Source organism: Leucopleurus acutus, assembly GCF_964270905.1.
Source record: "Leucopleurus acutus genome assembly, chromosome: X".
Lineage (NCBI taxonomy): Eukaryota > Metazoa > Chordata > Mammalia > Artiodactyla > Delphinidae > Leucopleurus > Leucopleurus acutus.
The window spans coordinates 62,915,497-62,942,255 of NC_139148.1; the positions used below are offsets into that span (position 1 = coordinate 62,915,497).

The following is a 26,759-nucleotide window of genomic DNA, read 5'->3' on the forward strand; positions in this document are numbered from 1 at the left end:
CAGCAAAAGCAGTTCTAAGAGGAGAGTTTATAGCAGTACAATCCTACCTTAAGAAACAGTAAACATCTCGAATAAACAACCTAACCTTGCACATAAAGCAATTAGAGAAGAAGAACAAAAACCCCCAAATTTAGCAGAAGGAAAGTAAACATAAAAATCAGATCAGAAATAAATGAAAAAGAAATGAAGGAAATGATAGCAAAGATCAATAAAATTGAAAGCTGCTTCTTTGAGAAGGTAAACAAAATTGATAAACCATTAGCCAGACTCACCAAGAAAAAAAGGCAGAAGACTCAAATTAATAGAATTAGAAATGAAAAAGGAGAAGTAACAACTGACACTGCAGAAATACAAAAGATCATGAGAGATTACTACAAGCAACTTTATGCCAATAAAATGGACAACCTGGAAGAAATGGACAAATTCTTAGAAATGCACAACGTGCCAAGACTGAATCAGGAAGAAATAGAAAATATGAACAGACCAATCACAAGCACGGAAATTCAAATTGTGATTAAAAATCTTCCAACAAACAAAAGCCCAGGACCAGATGGCTTCACAGGAGAATTCTATCAAACATTTAGAGAAGAGCTAACACCTATTCTTCTCAAACTCTTCCAAAATATAGCAGAGGGAGGAACACTCCTAAACTCATTCAACGAGGCCACCATCACCCTGACACCATAACCAGAGAAGTATGTCACAAAGAAATAAAACTACAGGCCAATATCACTGATGAACATAGATGCAAAAATCCTCAACAAAACACTAGCAAACAGAATCCAACAGCACATTAAAATGATCAGACACATGATCAAGTGGGGTTTACTCCAGGAATGCAAGGATTCCTCAATATATTCAAAACAATTAATGTGATAAATCATATAAAAAATTGAAGGAGAAAATCCATGTGATCATCTCAATAGATGCAGAGAAAGCTTTCAACAAAATTCAACAAGCATTTATGATAAAAACCCTGCAGAAAGTAGGCATAGAGGGAACTTTCCTCAACATAATAAAGGCCATATATGACAAACCCACAGCCAACATTGCCCTCAATGGTAAAAAATTGAAAGCATTTCCACTAAGATCAAGAACACGACAAGGTTGCCCACCCTCACCACTCTTATTCAACATAGTTTTGGAAGTTTTAGCCACAGCAATCAGAGAAGTAAAGGAAATAAAAGGAATCCAAATCAGAAAAGAAGAAGTAAAGCTGTCACTGTTTGCAGATGACATGATACTATACATAGAGAATCATAAAGATGCTACCAGAAAACTAGTAGAGCTAATCAATGAATTTGGTAAAGTAGCAGGATACAAAATTAATGCACAGAAATCTCTGGCATTCCTATACACTAATGATGAAACATCTGAAAGTGAAATCAAGAAAATACTCCCATTTACCATTGCAACAAAAAGAATAAAATATCTAGGAATAAACCTACCTAAGGAGACAAAAGACCTGTATGCAGAAAATTATAAGACACTGATGAAAGAAATTAAAGATGATACAAATAGATGGAGAGATATACCATGTTCTTGGATTGGAAGAATCAACATTGTGAAAATGATTCTACTACCCAAAGCAATCTACAGATTCAATGTAATCCCTATCAAACTACCACTGGCATTTTTCACAGGACTAGAACAAAAAATTTCACAATTTGTATGGAAACACAAAAGACCCCGAATAGCCAAAGCGATCTTGAGAACGAAAAACGGAGCTGGAGGAATCAGGCTCCCTGACTTCAGACTGCACTACAAAGCTACAGTAATCAAGACAGTATCGTACCGGCACACACACAAAAAAAGATAGATCAATGGAACAGGATAGAAAGCCCAGAGATAAACCCATGCTCATATGGTCACCTTATGTGTGATAAAGGAGGCAGGAATGTACAGTGGAGACAGGACAACCTCTTCAATAAGTGCTGCTGGGAAAACTGGACAGGTACATGTAAAAATATGAGATTAGATCACTCCCTAACACCATACACAAATATAAGTTCAAAATGGATTAAAGACCTAAATGTAAGACCAGAAACTACCAAATTCTTAGAGGAAAACATAGGCAGAACACTCTGTGACATAAATCACAGCAAGATCCTTTCTGACCCACCTCCCAAAGAAATGGAAATAAAAACAAAAATAAACAATGGGACCTAATGAAACTTCAAAGCTTTTGCACAGCAAAGGAAACCATAAACAAGACCAAAAGACAACCCTCAGAATGGGAGAAAATATTTGCAAATGAAGCAACTGAGAAAGGATTAATCTCCAAAATTTATAAGCAGCTCATGCAGCTCAATAACAAAAAAACAAACAACCCAATCCAAAACTGGGCAGAAGACCTAAATAGACGTTTCTCCAAAAAAGATATACAGACTGCCAACAAACACAAGGAAGAATGCTCAACTTCATTAATCATTAGAGAAATGCAAATCAAAAGTACAAGGAGATATCATCTCACACCAGTCAGATTGGCCATCATCAAAAAATCTAGAAAGAATAAATGCTGGCGAGGGTGTGGAGAAAAGGGAAGCCTCTTGCACTGCTGATGGGAATGTGCATTGGTACAGCCACTCTGGAGAACAGTATGGAGGTTCCTTTAAAAATTACAAATAGAACTACCATATGACCCAGCAATCCCACTACTGGGCATATACCCTGAGAAAACCATAATTCAAAAAGAGTCATATACCAAAATATTCATTGCAGCTCTATTTACAATAGTCTGGAGATGGAAACAACCTAAGTGTCCATCATTGGATGAATGCATAAAGAAGATGTGGCAGATATATACAATGGAATATTACTCAGCCATAAAAAGAAACGAAATTGAGCTATTTGTAATGAGGTGGATAGACCTAGAGTCTGTCATACAGAGTGAAGTAAGTCAGAAAGAGAAAGACAAATACCATATGCTAACACATATATATGGAATTTAGGGGAAAAAATGTCATGAAGAACCTAGGGGTAAGACAGGAATAAAGACACAGACCTACTAGAGAATGGACTTGAGGATATGGGGAGGGGGAAGGGTAAGCTGTGACAAAGCGAGAGAGAGGCATAGACATATATACACTACCGAACGTAAGGTAGATAGCTAGTGGGAAGCAGCCGCATAGCACAGGGAGATCAGCTCGGTGCTTTGTGACCTCCTGGAAGGGTGGGATAGGGAGGGTGGGAAGGAGGGAGACGCAAGAGGGAAGAGGTATGGCAACATATGTATATGTATAACTGATTCATTTTGTTATAAAGCAGAAACTAACACACCATTGTAAAGCAATTATACTCCAAGAAAGATGTAAATAATGCAAATGTAGAGAACGTACTTGCGGACACTGGGGGAAGGGGAAGCTGAGACGAAGTGAGAGAGTAGCATTGACATATATACACTACCAAATGTAAAATTGATAGTGGAAAGCTGCTGCATAGCACAGGGAGATCAGCTCGGTGTTTTGTGATGACCTAGAGGGGTGGGATAGGGAGGGTGGGCAGGAGACTCCAGAGGGAGGGGTTATGGGGATATATGTATACATAGAGCTGATTCACTTTTTTGTACAGCAGAAACTAACACAATGTTGTAAAGCAACATTGCAATAGCAATATGGCAATAGCATCTTCCAGTAAAGATGTTAAAAAAAAGATTTAAATAAGGAAAGTAACTGAAATTGAGAAAAAAATTTAATAAAACAAAAATGCATTACCATTTACATTATCATCCCCAAAATTAAATTTTCAGGTATAAATCTAACATAGTATGTACAAGATCTCTATGAGGACAACTACAGAACTCTCATTAAATATATCAAAGAAAAACTAAATAAATAGAGATGTATTCCATATTTACGTATAGAAGCACTCAATATTGACAACATGTCACTTCTCACCTTGGTCTATAGATTCAAAACAAAGCCAATCAAAATCCCAGTAAGTTATTTTGTAGATAACAACAAACTGATTCTAAAGTTTACATGTGAGAAAAAAAGACCCTGAATACCCAAGAAAATACTGAAGAAGAGCAAAGTTGGAGGACTGAACTACTCCACTTAAAAACTTATTATAAAGCTACAGAAATCAGGATAGTATGGCTTTGGTGAAAGAATAGACAAGTAGATCAATGAAACAGAATACAGAGCCCAGAAATAGAACCACATAAATATAGTCAACTCATTGTTGAAAAAGAAGCAAAAGCAATACAGTGGTGCAAAGATAAGCTTTTGCTCAAATGGTACTGGAACATTCACACGCAAAAAAATTGAAACAGGTACTGGACATTCACACGCAAAAAAATTGAAACAGACCTTACACCCTTCACAGAAATTGACTCAAAGTGAATAAGAGACCTAAATGTAAAATTGAATACTTTCTAAAACATTTAGAAGATAACATAGGAGAATACTTATATGACCTTTGTTATGGCAATGAATTTTTAGATGCAACACCAAAGGTATGATCTATGAAAGAAAAACTTGCAGAAGTCTAGGTCAAGAGAATGAGGAGACAATCCACAGACTTGGAGAAAATATTTGCAAAAGACACATCTTATAAAGGACTTTTATCCAAAATATAAGAAAAACTCAACAATAAGCAAATGAACACTCCGATTTTTTAAATGGGCAAAAGATCTGAACAGATTCCTCAACAAAGAAGATATTCAGATGCCAAATAAGTGTATGAAAGATGTTCAACATCATTTGTCATTAGGGTATTGCAAATTAAAACAAAAATGAGTTACCACAACATACCTATTAGAATGGCCAAAATCCAAAACACTGACATCAAATGCTGGCAAGGATGTGTAGCAGCTGAAACTCTCATTCACTGCTGGTAGGAATGCAAAATCATACAGCCACTTTGGAAGACAGCTTGGTAGTTTCTTTTGAAACTAATCATGTTCTTATCGTGTGATCCAACAGTCATGCTTCTTGGTATTTACCCAAATTAATTGAAAACTTTTATCTACACAAAACCTGCACACACAGGTATTTATAGCAGCTTTATTCATAATCGCCAAAACTTAGAAGCAAATAAGATGTCTTTCAGTAGGTGAATGGATAAATAAACCTTGGTACATCCAGAGAATGGAATATTATTCAGTGATTTTTAAAAAAGAGCTACCCTGCCATGAAAGACATGGAGGAAACTTAAATGTATATTAAAGTGAAAGAAGAAAATCTAAAAAGGCTACATACTGTATGATTCCAACTCTGTGACATTCTGGAAAATGCAAAACTATGGAGACAGTAAAAATACCAGTGGTTGCCAGGGGTTAGGGGCAAGGAGGGATGAATGGGCAGAGCACAGAGGATATTTAGGGCAGTGAAAGTATTCTGTAGGATACTATAATAGTGGATGCATATCAAAACCCATAAAATATACAATACCAAGAGTGAACCCTAATAAAAACTATGGACTTAAGTGATAATGATGCATCAAAGTAGGTTCATTGATTGTAACAATTATACCACTGTGTAGTGGGGAAGGTTGCGGATAGGAGGGGACCAGGGGTATACTCTCTGTACTTTCAATTTTACTGTGAACCTAAAACTGATTTAAAAATAAATTTTATTAATTATTTTATAAATCTTATATAATTCATAAAGTTATATAATTATTTAATTCATATGTATATGTGTATATATATACAAAATATGTATACACCATTATTAGCTCACAGGCCTCAGTTTGGTTAGATGAAGGATAATGAAGTTTAGGTGTTTAGGAGAGAATGAAAATGCAGTGGAGAAATTATCCAGTGAGAGAATGAGCAAAAAATACTAAGGTGAGATGATGTGAGAGGTATTTTCAAATGGGAGAGAATAATGAAACGGGACTGAAGGCAGGTCACAGTAAAAGCAAACCTTTTAGAGTGAAAATGCTCATTACAAAATCAAACGTCAGTCACTAATGTGACTCTATATTGGCTTCCAAGCCAACCTGTTCTGAAACAATCCCTCACAGAATGCCACCTAGAGTTATGAAAAAGGCCACACTCCATGTTTCTTTCGTCAACTAGTTCACCCACCACAGTGCTTCCTGGCCCTCATAGTGCACATGTTCCTCTTTGGAACTAATCTAAATCTCTCCCATTATAGTTTGTGCCAATTTTCCTTTTTATCCTGTGTTCAGTGAATATGGGCATAACGACTGGGCTTGTTGTTATAGAATTGTCAGGAATTCTCCAAGTCCTGATCCCTAGACCCTGCATGAACATTATGGCCACACTAGTGATTTATTGGCTGCTTCTTACTGGATGTTTGACCTTGGGCCTGTTGCTAAACCTCATTGAGTCTCCATTCTCACCTCCTTCCCCCCACCCACTGTAAAACAGGGCTGATACCATCTACTCCTTTTGATTGTAATGACCTTAGTGGGAGTTCACACTGGAAAGGAACCAGCACTGGTTCTGGCCTAGAGTACATGTTTTGTGAACTGGGTTTCTGATTTTCTTTCCCTAAGAAGATAGCCGGAACTTGCATTTCTCTTTTTCTTCAGAGAATCAGCCTACCCTAATCCTTTCAGACTCAGTCTGAGGCTCCTTTAATACCAGTGTTGGGTTTGTAGTCTCCTCATTTTTGATTGGCCTCTCTGCCTTCCTCCTCTCTCTTCTGTAAAACCCCTCCCTGACATATCCTTCTTAAGTTTGGGATCTTAGCATTAAGCACTAGCCCTTGCTTGCTTCCATACACATACCTTCTCTCTCCCAGAGTTGAGGATGCCTTTGAATGCACAAGAAGCCTGTTTCTCCAGTATATTGTATTTTTGCCTCCATCTCAAAGCCCTAGACTTTCTTCATTCCTATTGTTTTCCTAACCCAGAAATGGGCAGCTTACCTTGGGGGCAGGGTGGGTACAGAGCCCTGGCCCTCCACCACTCCAACAAGTATTTGCCCTATTAACATTCCCATGAAAGAACCTTAACCTTTCTCCAAAACACTCCTTGGTCCTGACCCCACTACGATACTTTGGGGTAGGCCCAGAGCCTAGTAGTGCTCATTCTCCAGGGTGTCTGGCCTTGCAATTACAAAAGCCCATCACAATGATGAAGATGGATGGAAAGGACACAGGGCTCCTTTCTTGTCCAAGGCACAAGTGCTGGCATCACTAAGGCTCCAAGGAGTTCAGGGAGGTAGGTAAGGATGGGTTGGTGGAAGGATGCTGTTTTCAGAGCCCAGAATGCAAAGCTTGAATTGAGAGCCAATAGGCAGGAAAGTCCAAACTGCTCTGAGCCTTCTCCCCAATCTCTCAATGCTGTCCTTGCTTAGATGTGGACTAAGGGAAGCATGGTAGGTCCATGCCCTGTGGAAGTCTCAACCACTCTGTGGATGACAATAATAATGGCCATTTGTTGAGTATACCAATGGTGCACTGAATCCTCCCAACATCCATCTAGAGTGATTTCTACTGTCAGTCCCATTTTTCCTGTTGGAAACTGAGGCCGAGATAGGTAGAGTGCCTTGTAGAGTTCCTCAGTCGATTATGCTTGGGTTTAAATCCAAGTTCCACAGATAAATTACTAGTGTGAGACTCAGGTAAGTCTCTTCCCTATGCTCAGCCTCAGTTACCATGTCAGTAAGAAAGACTTAATCTGCATTCTTCATATCCTTCCTAGTAGTAGCGAGGGTCCAATGACTGACGACTGAAGCCAAGCTCCATAACACAAATACACTCCTTCCCCTCTCCCTGTCCCTCTGCAGAGGTTGAACCAAGCTGAAATCTGGGCCAGGGAAGTGGGAGAAGTTTGATGGTAGTGGAGCGTAGCCCTGGGCTATTCTGGCAACCCCGAGAGGACAGACCAGGCTTAGAAAATATTTACCAGGCAGTGAGAACCTCCCAAGCATTAAGCCTGCTAAAGAAAAGGCTTACCCAGATCCCCATAGCCCATCACGGGTGGACTGTACTGTTTATAAAGCAATCTCACATTCATTATCTCCTGCAAGCCTTACAATAACATGGTTTGTGTGGGTCACCTCAGACCTGGCAGTGGAGAGGTGTCAACTGAAGCCCCATTTGACCCATGCCCCTCTAAGTCTGAGAAAAACTAAGCAATCACTCCCTAGTGATGTTAAATAACCCTTGCATAGCCTGGGCCATGATCTTCAGCCTGTGGGGTTTGACTTTTCTGCAGGCCACTCTGCTTTCTGCAGTGAGACTGCCTCTCTGATTAATCTCCAGGTTAAAAAAAAGAAATAAAGATTTCCAGTCAAATAAACTAGACTGAACCTCCGTGCCAGTCCACCTCTCTCTCCCACCTTCCTACCCCACATTCCACTCCCATCCCCAGAAACAAACAAACAAAAACACAAAACTGAATTAATCCTGAAGCCAAGTTCTGCCAAGCACTGGACAATGTACGTACTGGCTTCTCTTCCAGACATCCCTAAAGTTGAGTCAAAATGGTGATTTCCAATCTGTTATTCCAAGGTCATTTATTGATTCAGCACACAAATATTTCTTGAGACCCTATCATGTGCATGACACTCCACTCTGCAGGGCTCAAACACACCTCCTCACACCCTTTCAATGTGCTCAAATTCCAAAAAAATTCAGATAAGACTCTAAGTAACTCCAAGGTGGACAAGAATAGTATTAGTCAGTGGGGGAGGGGAGTTGACAATGGGATTCAGACAAGAGGAAGAGTGCTTTCTGAGAGTATCACAACATAGGGCTTTAGGGAGGAGGTGACATTTGAACTGAGCCTTGAAGAAGAGGGAGAATTTGAACATTTTTATGCATAAAAACAGTCTAGACAAAGGGACTTGCATAAGCAAGCATACAGTTTTTAGTGGAAAGAGTGTTGATCTGGGAGTCAACAGACCTGAGTTTGAATCTCAGTTCTGTCGTTCACTGCCTTAAGGAATACCTTCCCTACTCATGCCCTCAGTTTCCTCATAGGTAAGATGATAATATTGCATTAGCTTACTTTTAAAGTTCCTGCATATGCTTTCATCCTGATGTAGCTTTTCAAATGTCAGGTAGACCAGTTTGCCTCAGGATAGAATAGCTGAAAGACAATAATGCAAGGGTATTGGGTCTATGTTATGAAAAGGATTGAATGCTGGGCCTGGGAGCCTGAGCAGGTAAAGAAAATAGAAGCCAGGCCCCAGGCCCCAGCCCTGAGGTTGTACATTTTTGCTGGTTCCAATTTAAGAACATGAACTTTGCAATCAGAGCTGCCTAGGATGGGAACCTAGCTCTACTATACACCAGTAGTTCATTTAAATACTCATGCCACCTCTCTGAGCCTCAGTTTCTTCATCTCTAAAATGGGAGTGAAAATAAGTAACTCATGGGGCTGTTGTGAAGGTTAAATGAGATCATGAGCAAAAAGTGCCTATAGGTATGTGACTTTCCTGTCCCTTAGTCCCTTCTCCCCAGTGCTTGGTTTTAATCAGTCTTTGCTGACCAATTACTTCTATTCCTTCTTTTCCTTCTCCTTCTCCAAAGCAGGCTTCAAAATATATCCAGAATTCAACCACTTCTCTCCATCCCCAATGCCATTCACCTGGATTATTGCAATAGCCTTTTAATTAATCAGCCTGATTCTATTTTGCCTATTTACAGTCTATTCTTAATCCAGTAGCCAGAGCAATCCTTTCAAAACTTAAGTCAAATCATGTGACTCATCTACTCAAAACCCTACATTGTCCCCCTACCTCACTTAGAGTAAAAACTTAGAAATTAAAAATGACCTACCCCATTAGCTTTTGGACCTCATCTACCTGTTAGCCACACTTTCCTTCTTGCTACTTCTTCAATAGAAGACAGACTTTTTACTTCTTGTTCTCTCTGTCTGGATCCTCTCCTCATAGCTCACTCCATCACTTCTATATTTTATTTAAATATCATTTCTAAGTAAGGTCCTCCAGACCACCACTTGTTAAGTTGCAACATCCTCCAGCATTCCCTATTCTCCTAATTGCTTTCTTTTTCTTCACAACATTGATTATTATCATCTGACATAACACAAAATTTAATTATTTACTAGTATTTCTCCCCTTGAGAATATAAGTTTAATAAGGTCAAAGGCTTTGTTCACCATTGATGTCTCCATGCATAGAATAGCACCTAGCGCTCAATAAATATTTGTTGAGTAAATTAATGAATACAGTGGTCCTGTGCTGTGTGCCAAGTGTTAAGTTAAGCAGTTTGCATACATCATCTCAGGAAATCCTGCCTTGTAAATGCAGACACTGTTAGGATCCCTATTACACAGGGGAAAACCCTGAAACTCCCAGAAGTGAAGTGATATTCCCAAAGCCAAAGAGGGATTAGTTAATGGAGGTGCCATGTTGTGTTGGATTTCATAGAAGAGCACATTCTCTGAATAGGAGCACAGCCTGAACTAAAGGTTGTGGTAGGCTTTGGGAGGGGGAAGGGGTGAGGGAGCATGTGGGTGAGAAGGAATCCTGCAATACAAATTGGTTTTGTCATCAGGAGGTGATCTGGATTCTTGAAGCAAAATCTTGAGTTCACTGGCATCTACTGGCAAGTCCATGTCGTTTTCAACAATTGGAGCTTTACAAAGGAAGTCTCCTCAAGTGTGAAAGAAAGTTGGGAGCTTCAGCTGCCCTGGACTTGAGACTGCAGGAATTTGACTCCTTGGAGTACTGGCAGAAAGAGACACCCAAGCAAGACTAGTGAACTAAAAGGGAAATTAAAAAGCCCACTACCCACATGGGTCTTCTCCTTCTTTCCTTCCTTTTTTCATAACCTCCTCTCTTCATCTTTCTTTAATTTGTGCATATTTGTAAAACATCCAATTTATTGTGTGCCTAATGTGTGCCGGACTGTTGTAGACACGGGGGATAGAGCAGTGAACAAGAGACAAACATCCCTGCTCTGCCTTCCTAAGGTTACTTTCCAGTAGATGGCAGGCCGGATTAATTGGATGTTTTACAAATGCATCTCTGTGAAATGAATCTCTGTCCTTAGAAACAAAGCTCTCCTCCTGGTGGAGGGGGCGATGAGGAGAAGGGTATCATGGGCCAGTGCCATGTGGAGTACCCATGCCAGGGAATGTGGGCAGAGGGGATACCAAGGATGCAGACTGGGTGCGGGAAGATCAGCGTAAAGAAACCGCGGGGTAAGGACCAAAGAGCAGGATTTGGCCCTGATTCTACACGTCTCCATCTCACTTTGGAGGGAGCTGCTCAGAAACCTCTGGAGGAGCTCCCTTCTGCCTCCAAAAGTGCAAAATTAGTGCTATGGGACCAGATGGAGAAAAGCAAAAAAGATGAGATAGAAAGGCCCAGGAGCTCTGGGAGAGGGAGTGTAGAGTGAACAAGTCGCTGTGAAAGTGAAATGGCCGTTCATTTGAATGCAAATGCTATGTAAAAGCCTAAAGCCCCTTGACGTCAGCCCAGCCATTGGGGGCCCATCTATACCGGGCTACCAGTCACCTGGAAACCGTCAGGGTAGGAAACGCCGATGGAGTTGTCTGAGGGGCGCGGAGGAGCTTGCAGCACAGCTACGGCCTAACTTACTGGTTCCCTACTGCTTCTCAAAGTCGGGTTGGGGCCTTACAGGGACTTCAGGATGGCTTAGGGAGCTCCTTTCTCATACCCAAGCCACTATGTACAGAAGCTGCCTTTTGGAAAAAGAAACGGGCATGTACTCGGGCACTCTCAGGAGCCCTGCAGGAGGTGGCACAGCCGGGGCTGGCGCCACTGGGGATGGTGGGAGTCCGATGCCAGCCTCCAACTTCGCAGCGGCTCCGTCTTATGCGCACTATATGGGGTATCCCCATATGCCCGGTATGGATCCTCACGGGCCATCGTTGGGGGCCTGGGGGTCACCCTATAGTCCCCCTCGGGAAGACTGGAGCGTGTACCCCGGGCCGTCCAGTACAATGGGCACGGTGCCCATGAACGACATGACCTCGAGCCCTGCTGCTTTCGGCTCGCCGGAATACAGCAACCTGGAACACGCAGCGGGTGGAAACAGCGGTAGCAGCCTGCCTACACCAGCCGGCGGATCACTGTTCCCCATCGACGCCTGCACCGCCGACGCCAGTTCTAACAGAAGCCGCCACAGCCCCTATGCGTGGATGCGCAAGACCGTGCAGGTGACTGGTGAGTAATCGATTCCAATGCTCTCAAACTTTTCCTTCCTTTGCTTCTCATCTACTTCTCTTGGCCTTCTGGCCCTCCTACTCCTCAGGCTTCTCCCCGGACAGCTTAGCTAAGGAGACCATTGAGTGTCTTGCTGCCCAGGGCCCCAGCCCATTAGAGACCTCCTTCGCTTGTGCCTCTGATCAAAAGCAGAGCATGGTGCTTGGAACTAAGCCGACCGTAGGGGACTTTTTCACCATTTTCTGATCAGTCAAGGGAGCAACCGGGCGGACAATGGGCATGTTGATCCACAAGGGTCAAGATCCAACCCTGCAGTTGCCCAGATGGGAAAACAGATGCACGGGGAAGATCAGTGGGTGAATGAGGAGAGGACAGCCACGTGTCCCTGTGCTCAATCACTGCTGCTTGCCCGTTCCATTTCAAACCCTTCCCCATCTGGGCAGGTCGGCTTCCCCCTCAAAGCTGGTGGTTCTCAACTTAGGTTCATGTTGCTTGGTTGGCAACAGACCTTCCAGTTTAGCCACGAAGGTCCCAGTGGCAAAGCAACCTGGTCACCCTGGACTCTCAAGGAAGCTCCAGCTTCTTTCGCCCAAGCTGACAGAGGCAAGCTGGATTCAAACCCAATGCCTTCTTACAACTTCCCTTCCGCCAATGGAAGCATAGAGGCTGTGAGAAAGCTACAGTACACCACTGGGACATAATAAGCTACTCAACCCTAACATCCCCTGTGCGTGCACGAATATCAGCCCCACATCAATAAGATTAAAGTGATTAAAGCCCTCCTAACAGTCAGGTAGACGTATCGAGGTGCAGGGGCTGGATGCAGGCTTGTCACCACACATAGGAAAGCCCAGAGATCCCAGCCTAATGCCTACCCACGCTCCTGCCAGCAAGCCGGTGGGCGGCTACTGGGAGCCAGGGGCGGGGGAAGTGGGTACTCTGCTTTAATCTTGGACAGGGGGTGGAGGAGGGAGGCGGGGAGATGTTTGTTTTCAGCTATAGTTGTTCTTTTATCACATTCTTATTATTCCAACCTATCGCTCCCTGTCATTAGAGAAAATTAGTAAAATTCAGCTCTATCACTTTCATCCCTCTGGGGAAGAAATGACATTTCAATAGCATTTGTCCACAATGATTATGCTTCTGCTCACGGTTCTGCCCTTTTTCTCTCCCTAAAAAAAGCAAAAGCAGGAGGGTGGGATGGGACCAACTTTCACCGTTAAGAGGACTCAGCCCAGAGGAGATAGTTCCAATTGATTAGGACATTACTGGGGTAGCAATCCCAAATTAAGAGTTGAGCTTAAATACTTAGCTTTAAAGTGTTTGGAAGTAAGTCTGCATATTGCTTTTTGAAATAAGAGTGGGTTGGCTGGCTAAAGAGAATAGAAAATGAGGTTAGGGTGTTGTATTCCCAGGGCTGTTATTATATCTAATCTTAGGGTTGTAATTAACATCCATTCACTAAGCCCTAACCATCAGCAAAAGACACAAAAGCCAGAAAAGTAGCTGCTCCCAGTTCAGGATTATGTTTTGAAATACTTTAGAAGAGGAAAGTCACTAGTATGTTGTTTGGAAGAGAGAACAATGGGAAGAAAAGGACAAGATAAAATAAATTATCTTGAGTCATGAATTTTCTGTTTATGAGAGAAAATATGATGGGTTTCTCTGCTTAAAAGTCTTTCATTTGCATTTGTCAGATTCTCTCATTTGGGTAAGTTTAGAAAGGGACTCTAAATTGCTCTGTGGTGTCTTCATCAGTGGGTGAATGAGGAGACTAAATTGCTCTGTGGTGGCTAACTCTTGAAACCTGGGTGTACCATGCCACCTTCACAAGATTTTCTCTCCAACTTCTATGAGAAATTCTAAATTGAATGATTTTGGTACCCCATTGACTTCTGGCAGCCTATCCTATAGATGGGGCTTTATTAAATTCAATCTCCATTTCATTTTAATGTCTTATAAAAGCACCCCTTTATTATATTCTTGTAGCCTAAGGTGTATATTTAGCAACAATTTAAGAATGTGATGAAAAGTATGGACCCTCTCCCCAGAAAAATGCACAAAGGCGCAAATGCGCATGCACACACACACATGTCATTTTTTGAATAATTTTGGGAGATTCATGGATCCACTGAAGCCCTTCCACGGATCTCAGGTTATGAACCCCACAAAAAATTAAGTTGATCACTTCTTTGTATCACTCCAAACAAAAAGACACCCATTTGTATGCTTAGTACATAGTGAGTGTTAAACAAATATTTGTTAAATGAATGAATAAGTCAGATGCTCCTAAATTTTCTACTTCACTCTGTAGTATCGTAGGACAACATTTGACTTACAGCTGAGAAGAAAATAGATGAACTACAAAATTGAAGTAACCCCTCCCTGATTATGGTAATCAAATGAAAGCTCTTTCCATCACTGATGAATGTTTTTAAAATAGCCTTAAGTTAAAGAAACAAAAATACACATATTAGGGGAAAATTGGAAAACATTTCGTAGTGATTATTGTCATATTTGATTTTCAAATGAGAGAAAGGGGACTGACATACAGAATAAATGAATGTCCACTAAGTGATTTGATTTAAAAATGAAATATTTTTATTTCTACTTTTTTCCCTAAGTATTCTGTTCCAATACACTTCTGGTTTTAAAAATTATATGGAAAGGAAGCTGATAGAAACATTCTGGGAAAAGTTCAGTATTTTCGTATTTTAAATACTGTCAGTGCATTACAGCTAGGAATTTTTTCATTTTTTGCTTTTTTTTTACCCAGAGTTGTAACCTTGGATGAGTATTGGCAAGGTGGTAACCTAAGTAGGGCTGGAGAGGGGCTTTCTTTTTAGGTGTGGGAAAGAAGAGGAGAGAAGGAAGTGACTTTGAATAATTATGATTAACCCACTGGACAAAATACAAAACACTGAGGAAGTTATACATAAAAGATTTTATTCAGTTAGGACCCTTCAGAAAATGAGTTACTTAATAATTCCTGAAGCTTATCATTATCTTTTTTTGTTTTGATCATTTAATTGGACAATTTTTATGAATGAATTTGGATGCAATTTTTAACTAAAAGCAGCAAAAGATTACCATCAGATGGAAAGTCATCATGATGGTGTCAATTACACTCTACTCCCTAAAGAAAGAGATTGGTTTTCATCCTCTTTACCCTCACTGTCATCATCATCATAACCCCTAGGTTTGGAGAGTGCTTTTCTGCCTAACAGTGTTTTCACAGCCAGTCTCTCAAATGAGCACATTTAGGGTGATGATGAGTCATCATATATAGTGACATGTGTTTGCAAACTCTGTAGGGATACTGTCTTCTAGGTAGTGGGAACTACAGAGGTTTGTCCAAGGCTTTAGGCAGGCGGAGGCAGTGAAATCCCCACCACAGGGCTATGAAGCAGCCCTGTAATACAACTTACGGTTTGTTACTTTCCTAAATTAACCCACAATAGCACCAGAGAAGGGGTTCCCTCACCCTCAGAAATGTAGTTTCTGGGAGAAGAGAATAGCTTGAACAATAAAAGCTAGTGCTCTTAGTGCTTTGTTGATGTTTTAGTATGGAAATATGGCATTATACTCTACTAGAAAAATGTCCAAAATCCATTCAATCAGATTTCATCATTTAAGGGAAGAGGCAATGAAAGGGGTGGAAAGAAGACAGTTTGGGAGCAGGGACACAAGAGGAGCACCAGGAAACAGGAATTCATTTCTTTTTGTTAAATGTGCAGTCAATATTTCCCCCTGATCTATGTCTTCTTGAGGTTTGAGGTCTTATCTGTTAGATTGGGGCAACAGACTCTTTTTAACACTTTGCATGGCTTTGATATGCAGCTTGGCTCTTCCTCATTCCTCCTTTCTTCAGGGGTTATATTGCCGGAAAGGGTGAGGATTTTCATGGCAAATAAAGAGGCCTGGTCTTGACTTTATTGTCCTCAGAAGAAACTGCAAGAGGGGAATTTATGACCAATGGGGGTGGGGAAGAACTGCAACCTTCCAGAGTTCTTGAAGTCTGGTTATATTTACTGATTATCAAAGAGCGGAAAACAGACACACACAAGTTGAATTTTAACTTCTGCCTCAAGTTAGAATTTAAACACTTAGTCACTTTGGGATTAGGAAGGGTTTTAGGGAACATCTCTTCAAAGATATATTTTGATTCTAAGATTTGAGGTTCTGGAAATAAATTAAACCTCAATGTTTTCACTGTGACCTCAAATATACATTCTGCCTTTGTAACATACCAAGTGCCAGACCTTTGGTTTCCTAAATTCAGAAAACCAACTCAAGTTTGTTTTCTGTATCTGTGAGTCTGTTTCCGTTTTACATATACATTCATTTGTATTATATTTTAGAGTCCACATGTAAGTGATATCATACAGTATTTGTCTTTCTCTGTCTGACTTATTTCACTAAGCATAATATTCCCTTGGTCTTTCCACGTTGCTGCAAATGAAACTAACACAATATTGTAAATCAACTATACTTCAATTTTAAAAATTGACAACAAAAAAACCCACAAAAAACAAACAAACAAAAAAGAAAACCAGCTTAAAATTTGAGCCTCTGAGACAGATTGACTGGGATTCATTGTTTTCCATTTTTAAGAGGGAAAGTTTTGTTTAGTTCTTTAGTCCATGAGTTAATCCTAAAACATATCTCTCATCTAGAATTTGTTTCTACATTCATGTCCCTTTTTTTTTCTTTCCTGGAGATGAAAGAGTGTCTGACATTTGTTTAGGGCTTGTAAATTCCAAACCAATTTGCTGGTGTTCCTGAATGTAAAGAGGGTTCAGGATGGGATCTGATGCTATGTAGCTCCTTTGTTAAGCTTGTGCTGCATCTTAACACCTCAATGGAGTTTAGGGAAACACTTTAAAGGAACCTTTGTCTTACAGATCGCTCCCCAAAACTTCACATCAAAAACAACCAGGGAAGATCAGAAGGAGTTTGCCAAAAGCCATAGAGAAAAGGATGAAGATCCTGGAGGGGGTTAGAAAAATGGAAAAGAAAGAGAAACTTCCTAATCACCTTTGGAAAATTTGAAAGGAGGAATAAAACTCTATTTGAAGGAGGGCATGAGAAATTAGTTAAACGTTGTAACACAAAGCAAATGTTTGTATATCCTTTCAAAGAATACTAGAATACCCATTTTATTCTGCTAAAGTCAACACCCCCTATTTCCCCCATTCATTATCCACTTGGGAATAAAAATTTGTTTAAGACTCTCCCCAGAAAACTAAACTATTTTTTCTAATAAGTAATAGGGGCTATCCTAGAACAGAATCTAAGTGACAATAGATGTTTTCTTTTTAAATTACTATCCAAATGAAATTCTAGTATGTATATGTAATTAGAATGTCAGGATCACAAAGCAGCTTGCCTCACTTGGGCCATTCTTATGCTGCCCAGCATGTTTAAATCAGGAATAACATTTGGCACACCAGACTGGGAGCCAAGGGTATGTGTTTGGGTCCCCACTCCTCAGCTCACTAGCACAAAGCAACTTACTTACCTACACTGAGCCTCAGGTTCCTTATCTGCAAAATGGGGATAAGACACATTTTGCGTAATTTGAAAGGGTAAGTGAGAGGTTCAATAGGAAACAATATAAATGAACTGCATAAAATATCAATATAAAAGGAAGTGCATGTATAATGAATGTTGCTACTACTGACAATGACGACAATGCTGTTCCCATATGTTAGTGTGAAGGGAATGAAAATCATGGCTTAACTGTTTGCTTTAAAATGCTTTGGTGTAACAGTATATCAATGGTGGTGTGATAGGTGTGTTGATATATATAGGTATGATATATATATATATGTAAAATAGCCACAGATGACAAAGTAATTAATGGAGAAATGGACTTATGACATATGTGGTTAAAAAATGTACTTGTTTTGTATTTGAAAGTAATAGCTAAGGGTAGGAACAATGACTATGATTCCTCTAACCAAAACAATCTCCAAAGATGCAAAATATGATTAAATGCACTGCTTTCTCCCCTAACAGGGAAAACCAGGACAAAAGAAAAGTATCGTGTGGTTTACACAGATCATCAAAGGTTGGAGCTGGAGAAGGAATTCCACTGCAACAGATACATCACCATTCGGAGAAAATCAGAGCTGGCAGTCAACTTGGGCCTTTCTGAGAGACAGGTACACCAGAAGTACATCTAACACGTTTCATATAAGCATTTCAATAAGCTAAGGTTTTAGGGAAGTCTGTAACTAAGAGTGGAAGCAAAACAGAAGACCAAGCCATTCTCAAAGCTCTCCTAAAGCCCACATTCATCCTACTGGACCACCTAGTTTAGTACCGTTGGTTGATGGGTTTATTAATAATTGAATGTGGTGGGCACTGTGTAGGTGTGAAAGCAAGGGTGGGGATGTAGGGGGATGAGAAGGATTAAAACTCCCATACAATTGATCAGTCAGGGCAAAACCTTGATATGGTTCCCCAAGTAGTCATAATCAATATGTGAAGTGGAAATCTGTCAATCATGGCAATTATCTGGTTCATATCAGTCAAACTGTAACAGTAAATGAACACCAATGCTGCTACCTGAAGCAAGTTTTTCTATTACTCAGGGTAGGAATTTAATTTTCTGTGGTCTATGTAATCCTATGATTCCTGCCTCAAATTTAGCTTACTATGGGTACTCAGTAAAGATTAAATCATGGCAAGGATCAGTGGTTTCCACTCACCCAGATTTTGACATTACATAACTACCTGATTTGTTTTTTACTTAGGTCTAGGAGTAAACCTGGAAATCATAAGATTCTAGAACTGTAAAGTCCATTAATGTATTGTTGTATCCCAAGAAGCCTGCATTTCAACCATTTATGAAGGCACGTTGGTATCACAGCAAGAGATATAGTATTTCATCACCCTTGTTCACCCAGTTCTGTTTTAACAACCTAACTTCTTTTAATGATAGATCATAATCACCTTTGCTATTTAAATCCCTCCCTTTTTATCACCATGGCTCAGCATCTGCCATTCTATCATTATTTATTTCTACCTGCACAACAGAGATGGTGGGTGAGGTATAATATAAAAAGCACTGCATTCAGAGTCTGAGGCCTTGGACTTGATTTCAGTTTCATCTCATGCAAGATACTTTCCCTCTCTGAGTCTCAGCCTTTTTTAAACCTGTTGTTAAATGGGCATACTTCACAAGGTCATTGTGAGGCTCAATTAAGCGATGCATGTGAAAGGACTTTGTAAATACTAGAGTCCCTGAACAATATCAGCAATGACTGAAAAGTGCATTCAGTATGTTGCCCCATTAAATCCAAAGCATTTTGTGTTTCAGGTGAAAATCTGGTTTCAGAATCGCAGAGCCAAGGAGAGAAAGATGATCAAAAAGAAAATATCCCAGTTTGAGAACAGTAGAGGCTCAGTGCAAAGTGACTCTGGCTCCATCAGCCCTGGGGAACTACCTAACACTTTTTTCACCACCCCATCTGCTGTCCGTGGATTTCAGCCTATTGAGATACCTCAGGTCATAGTCTCTGAATGAAAGAAAGGCAAAGAGAAATGGAAAGTGCCTTTCCTTTAGCATTGTCTTTTTGGTCTCTAAGATATCAGCAGGGGAGTTGCAACATTATGTAATTCCTTGTAAGGCAGTATTCAGAACAAGTGGATGCGCCATGGGTTGAAGATAATTCAAGGGTCACTTACTGTTAGGAACTATCCCCAGAAAACTGTTGTGTGCTATGCTATGTCAGTCACTCAGGGAGCTTGGTAATAAGCTGTATAATTAAAAGCTAAAATTGCGAGCCCTTGAACTCTATTCACAACTTCAGAAATTTGCTTGTGAACAGGCTGTAAAAAACAGTTCTGCCAGGATGCATGTTTGTATATGTATACTTATGTTTGTCATTTGATGCTTGGGTGTGTCTTTTGATGCTATCTTTTGGGAGTGGGGAAAAGGTTAAGCAGAAATTTATCTAACTCTAGCTAAACTCTCACATGTTTAATTCAAAAGCTAACAGCGTTTTCATAACAAGACAAATGTTTTTAAAAACATCAGGAGGTGATTCTGAATCCATAGTCACTTGTTAATAAAAATAATAAATTTTTTAAAAGTTTTCATCCCTTGGTGACACTCGTCTGGCATCAATTATCTCAGAACTTCCAAACTGCAGTGTCAGTTTCAAATCTTGCCAAAACAATGAAATCAGACTAGAATAATACAGGCCAGCTTGGTTGAATCATTAGAAAGGGCAGATTTCTAACACAGAGAATAAACCCTTCCCCTATTCTGTCTCTCCACTCCATTTACTGTTAGAGTGTGAAACAGAAGTCAGATTGAACATGAGCACAAGGACAGTGTATGTTCTATAGCTTCTCTCATTGCCATCATCTTCAATCTGTTCAATTTTACCTACATTATATCATGTCAGTGCAGTGCGGCCCAAGAAACTGCAGTTTACAGGTTACAAACACACAACTTAGGCTGCAGTGAATGGAGTTGCCTGGAGTTTGTGGTGTTGGTCCAGTTCACTGTTTGCATATCAAAGTGGCCAGAGGATGAACTCTGAATCATTTAAAATTAACATGGTTTAAAAGAAATTTTGATTAAAGTAGGCAAAGGATCAGAGCACAACTTTCCTTTCCTTTTCAAAACACACCTTTGACGTTCTTAAGAAAATAGAATCTTGAGCATAACTACCTGTTCTTGGGTTGGGGGTAAGAAATTTATCCTCCCTCTCCTTATGAAAATCTCAGAAAGGGGGTGGCTATTCCATTTCACTGCTTCCAATAAATATGGGGTGGACTACATGTTAACTGGTCAACAGGCCATCTGGATTGCTGAACATAGAAAATCAGCAATAAATGAGTCCTTCCAAACTAGTAAAGGGAAAGTGGGAATTATAAGTATGAGGAAGCTAACTTCTGAGGGTACTTGTCTATGTACATTCAAAGTACACTCAGAAGTTAGCTTCTCATCCATAATACCCCCAAAAAAATGTATACCTTTGGCTATAGCAGTTGGATTTCCCTGGGGGTTGTTCTTTCCTGCTGTAAACTTTTTGTTCCACAGAGAAGAAACATTTCTCTATTTTTATAGATTCTAATTCTCTAGAACCTGCTAGCAGAACCACAATATAGAGCTTTTGTTCTTAGCCTCATATTGCAGCTACGTCCTCTAAGAAGACATGTTGATTCTTTCTCTGAGACCTGAGAAAAATATATACCCATGCTTTTATGGTTTTATTATGATGGTGTGCGCTGGAGGTATATAGAGAAAAAGTTAAACACAAAAACTCAAAAATTGCATTCAAAATAGGTTTCAATAAAGAATTTTTTGCTGGTTGGGGGAAGAGTCAGGAATGAAAACATGCCAAATGACTGACAGTGTTCAGCTAGAGTAGTGGGATGATGCAGATTTTCTTCTTTTCATTACTTTTCAAATGTGTGGTATTTTATAATAGAAGTTTCCTTAAGAAACATGCTTTCACCTCAAATCTTTCTTTAGTTTATCTTCAAGTAATTTGCAACTTTAGATCCTACTTGCAACTTATAGAAGTGTTTCAATCTCCTAGTTCCTTACTTAAGGCCTTTGATCCAGTCCTAGAGTTGTTTGTGTACAGCTGCAAACATAAGTCTTTGGGAGGGTCTGACTTCTTTTCAAAGGAGGAAGGAAGCAAGGCCCAAGGGATGTCTTCTACTCTTGGCTCAGATGCAGAGAATCTAACTGTTTTCCTGGGTTGGAACACTTTAACGTTACCAAACCAAGTCAAGAAGGGCAAGAGGAGATTGCAAGGGAGTTGGGTGGTGGGAGGGAGGGATATATTATAACAGGGTATGAGGAATATTGGTGTGGGGGGTGGTAGACATGTTTATTATCTTAATTCTGGTGATGGTTTCATGAGTGTATACATATGTCAAAATATCAACTTTTATACTTCAAATATATGCAGTTTCTCATATGTCAGCTATGTCTTAAGAAAGCTGCAAACAAGTACAACAGAGTGGTTGCAACTGTAATAACAATACAGAAGGGAGGAACTCACTAGAGGAGTTAGTCTATGGAGATAGTCACCTTAGATAACTTAGATTCAGCCCGCAGGTGGGGATCACTTTCTTTTATACTCACGTCTGAGTGTGCTATTGAGGAGGGACACCAATAATTGATAGTCAGTGAGTCTCTCATAAAATGAGGATGGGTTTGGAGGGTAGGGAGAGGCCAAGATATGTGGACATTGAATCTTGAAGTATGAGTGTCACCAAGGCAAATAAGTCCCATATTGTGTTCTTTCAGGACCAATATTGTGATTTGGTAGTAAAAGTAGCTATTCACATCATATAGAAAAAGAAGCACTGGTCAGAGGTGGGATCAAGATGGCAGAGTAGAAAGACCCTGAGTTCACCTCCCCCCACAAACACATTAAAACTACAACTACATAAACAGCAACTCTCACGGAGAATGACCTGAAGACTAGAAGAGTGGCTCTTCTACAACCAAGGCTGTAATGAAAGATCCACACAGAGTCTAGTAGGAAGGGAGGAGAAGTGAGTGAGTCAGGACCTACATTGCTAGTGGGTGACCCAGAAGGCTCAGGATCCTCCCTGGGGAGCAAGAGATTTAAGCCACATATTAGGCATCCCAGCTCTAGGGTCCAACACTGGGAAATCAAGCTCCATTATCTGGTTTGAAAACCAGTGGGGCATAATGGAAAGATGTAAGAAACCAGGACTCCACTCTTGAAGAACACACACAGATTTGCTGGCTCCCAGTCCCAGCATGGATATCATAGATTGAAAAGCTGCCTGGTGCTCTTGCCAGCCTGCCAGCACTGCCTCAGCATGCCTCACAGCCTGCACCAGGCTACCACTCCAGCCCCTCCTGCTTTAGCACTCCTCCCTGTTAAGATGGAGGCCACTATTGCCAATGCACATGCACTCACTGGGGAAGGAGCAGAGCCAGCTTGGGCCATAGCCTTGCCCCTAGCTAGGGTGGAGACTGCCAATGCCAGTGTGCACATACACCAGGGAAGGAGCAGAGCCTGCTCAGTAGTGTGGCCCCAACCCCTCTGGCCCCAACACTGCCTCTAACAAAGACACACACACCAGGGAAAAAGTGAAACCTAAGCCTTCAGGCCCCAGTCACAACTCCAATATGGCAGTGACCACCATTGAGCCTAGGAGAATCCCCAATTCACACTTGGCTCTGTCTCTGGCCCCTCTGATTCCAGCCCTATCTCCCACTAAGGCCAGTATACCCAGGGAGAAGATGTAGCCCATGATCACCTCAAGTCCAGCTCTCCCAATAAGCCACTAAGCACTTGTAGACTGCACAGGGATGCCTCCACACAAAGATATGCCTTTAAGACCAGAATAGGTAACTATTTCACCTAATTTCACAGCGACAAACAGAAAAACTTAAACAAAATGAGAAAACAGAGAAATAGGTTTCAAATGAAAGAACAAGATAAAAGCTCAGGAAAGAAACCCTAATGTAACAGAGGAAAATAATTTACCTGAAAAATACTTCAAAGCTATAGTCATAAAAATGCTAAGTGAACTCAGGCAAATAATAGATGAACACAAAGAGAACTTTAACAAAGAACTAGAAAATACAAAAAAGAAGCAGTGAAAGCAGAAGAATACAATAACTGAAAAGAAAGATACACTAGAAGGAACTTCCCAACTTCTTTGCAGCTGGGCTTGACCATACAACAGAGTTCAATTTCTGACGAATGACAGGCCTCCTCCAACATCACGCTGGCAGGGGAAGATGCTGCTATGTTCCCAGTTCAATCTCTTTTGATACCGCTAGGAGGAGGAAAAGGCACTTCATTATAGCTGGGTATTTTTTTATATCCTCTTTGATTTCTTCAGTGATCCATTGGTTGCCGTGTGGATGAAAGGCTTTTGGTGCTGCGGCCAGGAGTCAGTGCTGTGCCTCTGCGGTGGGAGAGCCAATTTCAGGACACTGGTCAACAAGAGACCTCCCAGCTCCACGTAGTACCAAATGGTGAAAATCTCCCAGAGATCTCCATCTCAACACCAGCACCCAGCTTCACTCAACGACCAGCAAGCTACAGTGCTGGACATCCTATGCAAAACAACTAGCAACACAGGAACAAAACCCCACCCATTAGCAGAGAGGCTGCCTAAAATCATAATAAGTCCACAGACACCCAAAAACACACCACCAGACGTGGACCTGCCCACCAGAAAGACAAGATGCAGCCTCATCCACCAAAACACAGGCACTAGTCCCCTCCACCAGGAAGCCTACACAACCCACTGAACCAACCTTAGCCACTGGGGACAGACACCAAAAACAACGGGAATTACGAACCTGCAGCCTGCAAAAAGGAGACCTCAAACACAGTAAGATAAGCAAAATGAGAAGACAGAAAAACACACAGCAGATGAAGGAGCAAGATAAAAACCCACCTGACCTAACAAATGAAGAGGAAATAGGCAGTCTACCTGAAAAAGAATTCAGAATAAGGATAGTAAAGATAATCCAAATCTTGGAAATAGAATAGACAGAATGCAAGAAACATTTAACAAGGACCTAGAAGAACTAAAAATGAAACAAATACTGATGAACAACACAATAAATGAAATGAAAAATACTTTAGATGGGATCAATAGCAGAATAACTGAGGCAGAAGAACGAATAAGTGACCTGGAAGATAAAATAGTGGAAATAACTACTGCAGAGCAAAATAAAGAAAAAAGAATGAAAAGAACTGAGGAGAGTCTCAGAGACCTCTGGGAAAACACTAAATGCACCAACATTCGAATTATAGGGGTTCCAGAAGAAGAAGAGAAAAAGAAAGGGACTGAGAAAATATTTGAAGAGATTAATAGTTGAAAGCTTCCCTAATATGGGAAAGGAAATAGTTAATCAAGTCCAGGAAGCACAGAGAGTCCCATATAGGATAAATCCAAGGAGAAGCACGCCAAGACACATATTAATCACACTGTCAAAAATTAAATAAAAGAAAACATATTAAAAGCAGCAAGGGAAAAACAACAAATAACACCAAAGGGAATCCCCATAAGGTTAAGAGCTGATCTTTCAGCAGAAACTCTGCAAGCCAGAAGGGACTGGCAGGACATATTTAAAGTGATGAAAGAGAAAAACATACAAGAAAGATTATTCTACCCAGCAAGGATCTCATTCAGATTTGATGGAGAAATTAAAAGCTTTACAGACAAGCAAAAGCTGAGAGAGTTCAGCACCACCAAACCAGCTCAACAACAACTGCTAAAGGAACTCCTCTAGGCAAGAAACACAAGAGAAGGAAAAGACCTACAATAACAAACCCAAAACAATTAAGAAAATGGAAAGAGGAACATAAATTTTGATAATTACCTTAAATGTAAATGGAATAAATGCTCCCACCAAAAGACACAGATTGGCTGAATGGATACAAAAACAAGACCCATATATTTGCTGTCTACAAGAGACCCACTTCAGACCTAGAGAAACATACAGACTGAAACTAAGGGGATGGTAAAAGATATTCCATGCAAATGGAAAGCAAAAGAAAGCTGGAGTAGCAATTCTCATATCAGACAAAATAGACTTTAAAATAAAGACTATTACAACAGACAAAGAAGGACACTACATAATGATCAAGGGATCGATCCAAGAAGAAGATATAACAATTGTAAATATTTATGCACCCAACATAGGAGCACCACAATACATAAGGCAAATACTAACAGGCATAAAAGGGGAAATCGACAGTAACACATTCATAGTAGGGGACTTTAACACCCCACTTTCACCAATGGACAGAGCATCCAAAATGAAAATAAATAAGGAAACATAAGCTTTAAATAATACATTAAAAAAGATGGACTTAATTGATATTTCTAGAACATTCCAACCAAAAACAACAGAATACACATTTTTCTCAAGTGCTCATGGAACATTCTCCAGGATAGATCATATCTTGGGTCACAAATCAAGCCTTGGTAAATTTAAGAAAATTGGAATTGTATCAAATACCTTTTCCAACGACAATGCTATGAGACTAGAGATCAATTACAGGAAAAGATCTGTACAAAATACAAACACATGGAGGTTAAACAATACACTACTTAATAACGAACTGATCACTGAAGAAATCAAAGAGGAGATCAAAAAATACCTAGAAACAAATGACAATGGAGAAACAACGACCCAAAATCTATTGAATGCAGCAAAAGCAGTTCTAAGAGGGAAGTTTATAGCAATACAATACTACCTTAAGAAACAAGAAACATCTTGAATAAACAACCTAAACTTGCTCCTAAAGCAATTAGACAAAGAAGAACAAAGAGAAGCCAAAGTTAGCAGAAGGAAAGATATCATAAAAATCAGATCAGAAATAAATGAAAAGAAATGAAGGAAACGATAGCAATGATCGAAAAAACTAAAAGCTGGTTCTTTGTGAAGATAAACAAAATTGATAAACCATTAGGCAGACTCATTCAAAAAAAAAGGGAAAAGACTCAAATCATATGATCATCTCAATAGATGCAGAGAAAGCTTTCGACAAAATTCAACACCCATTTATGACAAAAACCCTGCAGAAAGTAGGCACAGAGGGAACTTTCCTCAACATAATAAAGGCCACATATGACAAACCTACAGCCAACATCATCCTCAATGGTGAAAAACTGAAAGCGTTTCCACTAAGATAAG

The 26,759-nt window shown here is 40.2% G+C and overlaps 1 protein-coding gene across 1 annotated transcript; it reads left to right on the forward strand.

Annotated features, from left to right (window-relative positions):
• Positions 1 to 11,583: 11,583 nt before the first annotated feature.
• Positions 11,584 to 19,616, forward strand: CDX4 (caudal type homeobox 4; the record flags this gene model as incomplete). The annotated part of the gene is made up of 3 exons (XM_082864679.1): positions 11,584 to 12,082; positions 18,104 to 18,249; positions 19,410 to 19,616. 3 exons carry the CDS (start codon positions 11,584 to 11,586, stop codon positions 19,614 to 19,616), a joined length of 852 nt encoding a protein of 283 aa, XP_082720805.1.
• Positions 19,617 to 26,759: the final 7,143 nt, after the last annotated feature.